This window comes from Lagopus muta, chromosome 15 (assembly GCF_023343835.1).
Source record: "Lagopus muta isolate bLagMut1 chromosome 15, bLagMut1 primary, whole genome shotgun sequence".
NCBI classification, from domain to species: domain Eukaryota; kingdom Metazoa; phylum Chordata; class Aves; order Galliformes; family Phasianidae; genus Lagopus; species Lagopus muta.
Window position 1 is genome coordinate 6,068,704 of NC_064447.1, and position 9,841 is coordinate 6,078,544.

General features: G+C 47.6%; 1 protein-coding gene across 5 annotated transcripts in view; it reads right to left on the bottom strand.

The window, feature by feature from the left end:
* GRIN2A (glutamate ionotropic receptor NMDA type subunit 2A) overlaps nucleotides 1–7,905 on the bottom strand; it is a 161,538-nt gene extending 153,633 nt beyond the window's left edge. For 3 of the 5 annotated variants that reach the window (XM_048961716.1, XM_048961715.1, XM_048961712.1), the window contains exons 1-3: nucleotides 7,736–7,905; nucleotides 6,919–7,135; nucleotides 5,064–6,261 (exon numbers count right to left, since the gene is read on the bottom strand). In XM_048961716.1, coding sequence (XP_048817673.1) covers nucleotides 5,064–5,468 — 405 coding nt within the window. In that variant the 5' untranslated portion in view covers nucleotides 5,469–6,261; nucleotides 6,919–7,135; nucleotides 7,736–7,905. Of the gene's footprint in view, nucleotides 1–5,063; nucleotides 6,391–6,918; nucleotides 7,136–7,735 lie in introns of those variants that run through there. The other 2 variants (XM_048961714.1, XM_048961713.1) reach the window with 2 other exon arrangements.
* Nucleotides 7,906–9,841: the final 1,936 nt, after the last annotated feature.

Consider the following 9,841-nt stretch of genomic DNA (forward strand, 5'->3'; position numbering starts at 1 on the left):
AAGTAAGAGAGAACAGGAGAGAAACAGCAAGAAAACAAGAAAACAAAGCACATCATGGTATAATGCTCCCTCGAGCTTTGAGGCATAGCTCAAAGTAGCAAACACTGCAGCAAACACCGTTAAACTTCACTTTTCCATAGCCATGACAGCACAAGCATAGCAATGCAAAGCAGCACGCTGCATCCTGACCATCTCATGCTCGCTGAGAGTTGGCTCCAGGTAAAAAAAAGCACCAGAAATTGAATCCAGTCCATATGCCTCAGTGAGACAGATTTCAGGCATTTTTAACCATTTAATTACAAACAGTTATAGCACACGTGTGTAAAGGATACAACTGTGGATTACGTGCTCAGTTATAAAAATCTTTAGCATATGCAAGATTTTATTTTTAAATAAATATCTCTATACATGTGCAGAGGGAGATCAATACTACGTTTTTGTGGCAGTTAAAAGTGCAATAAGAATTTCTGAAAGTTATGCTTCCTGTAGCAGCATTAGTACAGCAAGAAAGGAAAATCACTGGAAAGGAAACACTGAAACACTCCTTTACAAGAGGCAGAAGCTAGAAGTATTGCTTGCATGCAATGGAACAGTATAATGTATCCAGACATGAAAGATTAAATTAATACTGGTATTTTCAGACTGAGGGATTTAGCTGTAGTTTCATCTTCCTACCTTCTGCAGTGCTAACCAAAGCCAAAATCATTACCTTGCTCAGAAGTACGCTGCCACATACGTGCTAATATCAGTTAACAGCAAAGGCAAGAATGAGAAGTTAGCAAATTTAAATGAAAGGTTTTCTGTAAGAATGTAGGACTGTTTAAACATGAGCTAGGGGGAAAAAAAATAACACACATAGACATACAAATCAATAAACAGCTCCAGGAATCATTTTATCCAGAAGTGATCTACAATAAAAAAGAAATCCTACATCCTCTCCCATTCTTTGCAACAATTTTTAAAGCATGAGAATTGAAGCACATTTATGCACAGTAAGCCTGTGGAGCATCACTCCCTGCAACTCCTGAGAGCAGGGCTGCAATCACACATTTGGTTTTGGGCTCCCCCATACAATCACCACCACCTCTCAGTAAGTCCAAAGGACTGGAGGCACACAGGGCTGCAAGGAAGGGCCAAAGGAATGGGAGTTTGCTGGAGACAGGTAAGGACAGGTGTCTAAACAGAGTTAGTCTCACAGCAAAACAAGAGAAGTTCAGAGCCAGACTGGAGAAGTTCCTGAACGACCTGACCCAACATTGTAGCTCGCTTGCTGACAAATGGGGCTTGGGTTGGGCAACCTCCAGAGATCCCTCTGATTTCTGTTATTCTACCATTCTGTATTCACAGCTAGGAGCAAGGCAGATAAAAGGAAAGCAGAAGATGGTGGTAGGTGCAGAATGGATTTTATCCCAAACAATTAATGAAAGTGTTAATTATCAGTGTTAATTCATCAGCTCAGAGAATAACAAAGAATTATAATATCATCACAGTATTTCCTGGGATAGTAAAGATTTATTTTAACAATTCTAAGGCTATTTCAAGAAGTGCTACTTTTTAATGGCCCTAAAGGAAAATTGCCTTCACCTCTAGTGCTGCTCAACTACACGCATGCTTTCATCACACTAAAATGCTTCCCGTTTTTGTGTCTTTCAGAGAGGTTTCTAATAAGAAGTTAGACTCAGTTTTGAAACATACAGAAGTACCATAACTCAGAGATGCTCAGTTCTCACAGGTGCTTTTATAACACAGGCGGCTTCTTTCCACTTCTGAAGGAAACAAATCCTTCGTTATCGTAGCAGAACTAACCGTAATGTTCTTAGAAAGGAATCTTAATTACAATCATTATAACGATAGCATGTGGTGAAACAAACCTAACTAAGTTCAAAATCAAATGCAGAAGTCAGGAAACAGATCCTAATCAGTGTTTGGTTTAAGATTTCAAACCTCTACAGACAGAGGGGTGAATAAACAGCCAACCTGTTAGCAGCATCCTCCCAGGGCTGCTGACGCACAGCAGGTTGGCACACATGTCCCACACACAGTTCTCATCTTGTTGCAGTGGAATGTCTCAAATATGAACATTCCCTGAGCCCACGGAAGAACTGAGGACCAAAGTCCACAGGAGCAGCTCATTGGCAGTAGGATTGCTGCCAGCAGCAGGTGACAGTGCTGATGACAAGCAAAGCACGCGCTGCCATCCAGGGCACCTCTATGGTGCAGCTGGGGCATGCAGATGCTGCACAGCCATAGGCACCTCAGAGCTTTATTGGTTGGGCTTTAACAGGAGGTACCAGGTGAGGGAAAGCACGGAAAGCATTTCAGTACTGTTAGCTTTACACACCTGCCATCAATTTTATAATCCATATGAAGCAATGCATTCCCTCGGCTGTGCAGCCAAATTTTAACACGGTTGCAGCAAGGTCCTACTGGTGGCCATGGCAGCACCCAGAGCACAGCCAGTGCTCACACTGGGACATCATAGCCCAAGAGCAGTATTAATTAACAGCGCAGAAAATGGAAAGCTCATTCACTCATAGCATTCCAGGAAAGCCTGTAGGAATACAGATTTCAGGAATAAAGATACTTCTCTTTCACATCCACAGCTCAGCTCACGTTTAGGACAGTTAAGCATCATATAAGCACTGGCACAGAATTCACTGAATTGTTGTGCTGCCTGTGTGCCAGCCTTGCTTGTAGACTACAAGTGAGCAGGTACAACACAAGCACACTCATTTCCATCTAAAAGTCATCTAAAACACAGTGCTGGCATGATTCCACACAGAAGGAAGGAAACTACCAGAGCCACACAGTAAGGACAAATGAAATGGCCATGGAGTACCAGAGGTGGGAATTCCATCCACAGGCAGGAGTGAGACTGAGCACCTTTTATGTATGCTAGCAGTGTCTGTATGGGAGACAAAACAGAAGACTCAACACCGATCAACTTTCTAACGTAAGCCAGCAGCCGTGCGTTTCGGCTGAAATCCTGACACCGCCTTGGAAGGAAGATTTTATATTTGCAGCTCTTCTCCCTCCTTCATTCCCTCTGCTTTTCTGACAGCACTGAGAATTTCACCTCCGGCTCCCAGGAATTCGTTCCCAAATGATGGGTTAATTGAGTGACACACGCAAGTCTTATTTCTGCGCTGTTCCAAAGGCAATGCCAAGATATACTGCGCACTGGAACAGCCAAGATAAAAACGGAGGCAATTTCAGTTACACGATCATAAAAGTCCCTCAGCCAATTCAAGCTACTAAAGACAGCTCTGTTCGATTGCCTTAACACACAAGTGAACAGTTTTGATTTCCCAAATGGAAATCTTAGAAGCCAATATTCAGCACAGTGTTATATTATCACACGGCAATAACCCCCAACATCAAAGATGGTGACGTAACAGTGACAGTATTAGCATACAAGAGGAACACAGTATTAACTTCCTGAGGCAGGAAAAATGCAATCTGTTCCATGAATAAAAGTATTTCATAAATAATCATCTGTATCAGGAACATCCTGCATTCAGCTACTGAGCATTGATACTGTACAGATTTATGCCAGTTTCATCACTCAGCTCTCCCTGGGTTCTTCAGTCTCAAATGTTTTTGTACTGGTATAGAAAGTTGAGTGACACACATCAAATAGCTTCATACGTATCTAGGAACTCTAACTTCAGAAAGATAAGGAAGTCTGTGCAGTAATTTAAAAGCACAAGAAATAACCATCTGTATTACTTGGCGGCATTTACATTTACATTTAAGACAGCAGTACTGGCTGTAAAGATCTCTGTACAAATCAAGATGTCCATCCCATTGTTATAGAATCTCTACTATAATTCAGCAGTTATTACTCTCACCGTTGTATCACAAGTTTTAAAGGTCATTCATGATACTGAGAGATGAAGATCTCTTTAATAGCAGCGGAATACGTTTTTTCTGAGAGAAAAAGTGCAAAAGATGCAACAGATCATTGCATCTTCCCTACTTCGGCTCCCCCAAGTTATGATACCACTTCATATTCAGATGGATACAGAGAGATCCCGAAGGACTATTCAACAGTCATCTATAAGGAAGAACAGCCTTTAGGGAATGAGAAAACCTAAAGGGTACAAGTAACAGGAAATAAGTTGCAATTAACATCGTGTGGGATGCTTGCAGTGCAAGCTGTGTGCTGGAAAACCAGCGACTGCCTGCCCACACAAACTCCCTTCCACACAGCACGTGCTCTTCAGCATCAGCAGGAGCTTCTCACAGACCCTCAGGCCAAGCAGCTGTCCACACCAGAACGCCTTGCCCAGGAGGTGCCACACACCTACTGTTCCCAGGCAGCACCGATCGCTCCACAAGATCAAACCTACCTGCAGTGCCAGTAAATATATTTTTAACTGTTGCAGTGTTAAAGCAAATGAGCTGCATACGTGAGTCACTTCTGTTTGCCGTTCCACAATCTCACGATGGATTATGTAAAGAAATGTTTTCCAACAAAGCAATTTGTCATTACCTCCGGGGTTCTGACAACGCTTTGTGGATTTTCATGAGCTACAGTAGGAAGTTAGAAGTATCTGGTTAGTGAAAAAATAATTTAATTAATGCAGCAGCTACAAGCTTGTGAGTCTATTTAAATTATAGACCATAGCAGATCACAAGAGTTCAGTCTAATACAAATGCCCTGTTACAACTACTGTCCTTAAATACATTCATGGCTGTAACTTGCTACTATTGTGCCATGCTCATAAATAGTATCTGCTTATAATTTTGTATTTTGTCCCTACAGTTAGTTGATTGAATTCTTTGTTGCTTTTACAGCCAAACATTGTATTTGCTAATAATTTTTTTGAGGTGATCAGCATTAGATTTGGTGGAGAGTAAAGTTTAATTAGGATCACTTTTACAGTGGAAAGAAAATTGAGTTTCAGGTATGAACCCCAAAATATTTTAAAATATTTGGTGAGTAGCCAATGAGGACACTGCTCTGTATATTCTTTTCTTTCTTAAAGTAAAAAGAGATAATTAGAAGTATTCTTACACTGAAGTATTAGAGTAATGAAGGCTTTGAATAATCTTCCTACCTTATCTGCCATTATCATGGAGGCCCCGCCATGAATTCCAAGAATTGGAATAGAAGTCTGAGATGAAATAAAATCCAAAATCTGAGCTACTGCCTCCTGATCAGAGTCGTCTCCAAAAACCACTCCATGGATCTTGGTACCTGACATCAAGTCGCAAACGTGTGTTATGATGCTTTTAGGGTCAGTCTGGTTCACCAGAAGGGTCACTACATTAACATCAACAGTCAGGTCTGCTGACATCTCCCTGGTCCAGAGAGACCTGATATCTCTCTCTGTGATATCCTTGGTCCTTCCCAGAATGACTGCAATGTTCAGGACAGGATAATTCTTCTCTGCTCCACAAACAAGATCCAAAGGTGCAAGAAGAGCTTGGAGAACCAGGAGAGCACAGCCAATTTTCCTCATCTTTGCCAGCTTTATCCCCTGTAAAAGTGATCACATTGTATGAGAAAAGGAACAGAGAGGAAAAAAATATGTACTGCGTATCTCCAGTGGAGGTTCTAAACAGAAAGCTTCTGGACACCAGACAAAGTTTAGCAGCTTTTTATAACACATTCTTCACGTAGTTTCGTTTCAAGCTTACATCCCTCAAAAACTTGAGTTGGCAGTGATAGATGGTACTGCAGTTGGTCTCCCACGAGCAAGGCAACAGGAAAAAAAAAAGCACAAGTTCGTTTGAAATAGCCATTAACATTTTTTCTGGGTGGCTAACAAAATTGAAATGACTGAAACGATTCAAAAAAGGCGCCATCATCCTTCTCTTTAACCTTGCCTTCCTAAAGCAGGTGAGGAACAGAAGTCTATTTTCCTTTGGTGTGTCTATTTAAGATTTAGTCACAGTCTGGTAGAAAGAGGTGCGTTAGCTTAAAATGAGAGAAGCAAGCCCGAGGTCTGCTGGAAAGCCCAGTCCGTGTACTCTGTGCATTGCGCAGCATCCCAGAAACGTGCTGCTTTAGTTCCGAAGATCTCTCCTCGCCAGCTGCTGCTCAGGCACAGTCTACTGCATCTCTGGAACAGATTCAGCAGCACAATATTCTATCTTAATTCTTCTCCCTTCTCTTACACGGCATTCACTTGAGCATCTCAGAACTGCTGATCTCAGACACAAAGTTGTCTCTGGTGTTGAAGGGGAGGGTGATCCAGAAATGAGCATCACTGCATTGGGTTACTTCAGAATCAGCTGGATCTCTGTACGGGGCTGAATACAGAGAGATGAGCCAGAGAAGAAGTGATCTAAACTATCTGACGGAGGGAAAAGGAGCTCTGACTCCGCAAGATCTCCCTCTGTTTCTGTGCCCCCGAGGGATTTCCACCCCCACGACTGACTGCTAACTGCAAGAGGGGAGTCCCTGTGCCACACTGAGCCAACCTTGTTGCAAAGCGTCACGCAGAAAGCACCAGCAGGGCTGGCCAATCAGGAGTGGCAGTTTTCAGATCTCTTTCAACATGCCAACCGTATCTCCATCATCAATCAGAATCATCTGCTGCTGAAACGCACACCAAGACAAGGGCTTGCTATATCATCACCTCTTGTCGGGGCAGACTAGGAGATGAGCTTGTTGAGACCATTTAATTGCAAATCAGTCCCAACGTGCTTCTTAAATCAAAGCGGTGCGGGCTACGTTCCCACCGCTGCAGCACCAAAGACGGCGCAGTCAGCGGCGGGCAGAGCCACAGCGCGGCCTCTCACGCCCCTGCACAACCCGGAGATTCGAACCCGCGCTCCCGACACCTCCCGCCCGCACCCAGCGCCGAGAGCGCCCCGCTCCCCGCCGAACCGCGCCGAGCGCCCACGAAGCCCGTCGCGGCGGCACGATGGCGCCCCCTCGCGTCCGCGCGGCGCCGTCCCACGTACCCAGCGCCTCAGGAGACGGAGCGGTGGCGGCAGCCGCGGGTGCCGGTGGAGCCGGTGCTGGCGGGGCCGCTGCCGCGGGCATGTCGCGCCCCTCGGTGCCCGGGCTCACAGGCGGCCTCCGCGCCGCCGGCCGGAAGCGTGATCCCCGCCGCAGAGCGCGAGGCCCATCGCATCCCGGGAGGGCAGCTAGGCGGCCAGAGAGATGGGCGCAGGGGGGCTGCAGACGGGGAGAGAACGGAGGGAAGGAAGAGGAGAGGAGAAAAGCCGTCAGTAGGGCTGGATGTTTAACGGGGAAAAAAATAAAATAAAATCAAATGTAATCTCACGTGGCACGCGAACCGAAATACCGCGACGGGAAGCGACTCTGAGTGACCGGACTCAAAAGTTTCCCCCCACCCGCCCGCGTTTAGGAACGAATCCGGGCTCTCCCTACCGGAGATGGCCCCGGAACCCACAGCCCGCCGGCAGCGTCCCCAGCCCGGCCGGCAGCTCCCGCCTCTCCGGGAACGCACGAGCCGAGCCCGCACGAGCGCATCCCGCACGGGGGCAGCGCCAGCGGCCAACTCATCCGCACGGGCAGGAGGGGGGCGGCTCGTGGCCCGCAGGGAGCGGGGAGCAGCACGGTGCGTGGCGCGAGGCTCCGCATCTTGGAAGGCACAGATTCGTTCCCAATTTTCCGTAAATCGACCCAGGGAGACACACAGGCTAGGGTTGCTTCGGTTTTTCATTCGCTATCCTCAGTAAATATGCACGGAGACACTTCTTAAAGCGACCCCAGGACCCAAAGGCTCCCACCGCTGCTCAGCGCCGCACTCACCGCGTTCGCTCCCCACATCGCTCTGGGCTCGCGCTCCTCCGACTCATCTCAGCGGGTTCCTCTGCAAACAACGGGGCGGGAAATAGGTCCTCTAATGCCGGGATTTCATCCCGCGACTTGCGCCCACCGCGGTACGTGCGAGCCTGGCAGCTCTTTATCTCCTGAAATCCCGCAGGATCAAGTTTTAGCAGAGCCATCACAACTGGGATTTGCTCTTTACTTTTGGCAGGAGGCGTTTCAACGTCTTCATGGCTTTTCTTTTCTTTCTTTCTTTTTTTTTTTTTTTTTTTTTTTTTTTTTCCGGCTGTTGGAAGGGCAGTTGCAACGCTGCTGCGGCAGCTCCCGGTCCGATGCTCCCTAGTCCTCCACCTCCGGCTAGGCTGACAGCGGCGCGGCCCCGAGGCTCGGCGGGAGCCACCGACGGGAGCCACCCGGCGGCCGCTGCCGGCCCCCTCCGCTCCGCCGTCCCCGGCCCCGCCGCCTTTGCCGGGGCGAAGCTCACGGGCGCCTCGTCAAAGCGAGACAAATCGCGGCTACTTTGAAGGCTCCCCCTCCCCGTTCTGCCTCTCCCAGAACTAGCGAATGAGTCAGACCCAGGCAATCGGGGGAGGTGTCACATCGAGAACGGTGGAAGCGCCGGGGCTGGGGCAGAAGAGAGGCAAACTTGAGCGCTCGTCCCACGTTAACAGTCCCAGCGAGAGGCTGGTAGCCCGGGAAACCCCCAGAGCGTTCTCCTTTCTCTCGATACAGAGGCTGTCGAAGCGAAATCCTTGCCGTGGCTCAGGAGAGCGAACGTGGAGCGGCGGCCTCCGCGCTAAAAGCAGCCCGGAAAGCTCCAAACCGCCGGCAGGATGCACACAGGCGCCGTGCAGCAGCCGGCTCCGTCGGGGAGCTCCCGCTGCTCCGTGCAGCCCGACGCTCCCATTCCAGGCGCTGTGCCCACGGCTCGCGCCCGCCCCGGGCAATCCCGCTCCTGCTGCACCTACGCCATGGCTCTGCTGCTTTCCCCGTTCCGGCACCTCGCTCCAGCTGCCACAACTTATTTGCTTCTGCCGGAATAATACACCAGCTCGCTACCACAGGCAGGTGACGCCTTCTTGCAACGACACTCATTTCTAAGCTAAATAGCTAGGAGTAAGACCGACCTGCATCGGGACAGACCCCCTCCAGTAGCATCTGCAAACTTTGAGCTCGAACAGGTTGAACCTAGGCTGCCACTCCCCTCGGGCACACAAAGCACAGAACTCGGTCCCCAAGACACTTAAGCACGCGTCAGTTTTACTGCTCCTGACAGTCTGTCTGTAAGAGTCCTCAGCAGATCTATGCCTTTTCTTTCTCGAGAAACGTTATCTCCTGACTTATTTAGATACGACTTCCTCAGATGTCACATTAGTCTTTCGCAGCAAAGCAATTAAGCAGCTACAACTGTGCAAGTTTTTAAAGTTTGATGTTTAAGTGCATCTTTGCATGTCACCCCGATGCATGCTGTCCTCCTGTAGCGGCTCCAGCAGCGCTGCCGCAGTTCCACAGGTTTGTCACAGCAGCAGCAAAACAGGGATTGGAGACCTTCAGCATCCTCGAGTGCAAGTTAAATTCACAGTGGGGAACCGTGACTCTAACGTTAGTACTTGAAATGCGTGTAACAGTAACTTTTAGCATTTGAAATACTAAAAAATGATGCAGTGTCTTTAGAACATACCTCGTATGTAACACACTGTGCATCATTGGGGCTGAATTTGGTGGTTTAGAGACCAACAAAAGCAATAGTCACATTTTCTAGCCTTACCAAAGCTGCGTGATTTTCACAAGTTGAAAATTAAATACACTTCAGCATCATCTCAAATATTTTCCTCAATTATTCTTATAAAACCTCTATAATGGGAGTACCAAATAAAAACTAAGTCCAAATTAAGTGCTCTAAGTTACACTTGTAATCTGTGTGTAAAAAGGGAACAGTTACACTAAAAGCAGCATGACAAACTCCGACTTCCCTGCACTTGGCAGGTTACAGGTGCAGAGTTAATATTGTCCTGGAGAGGAAAAGCCAGGATTGGTGCCTAAGCAATTGCAGCAGTGCAGCTCCAACATCACTTCTTGAAGCTGGGG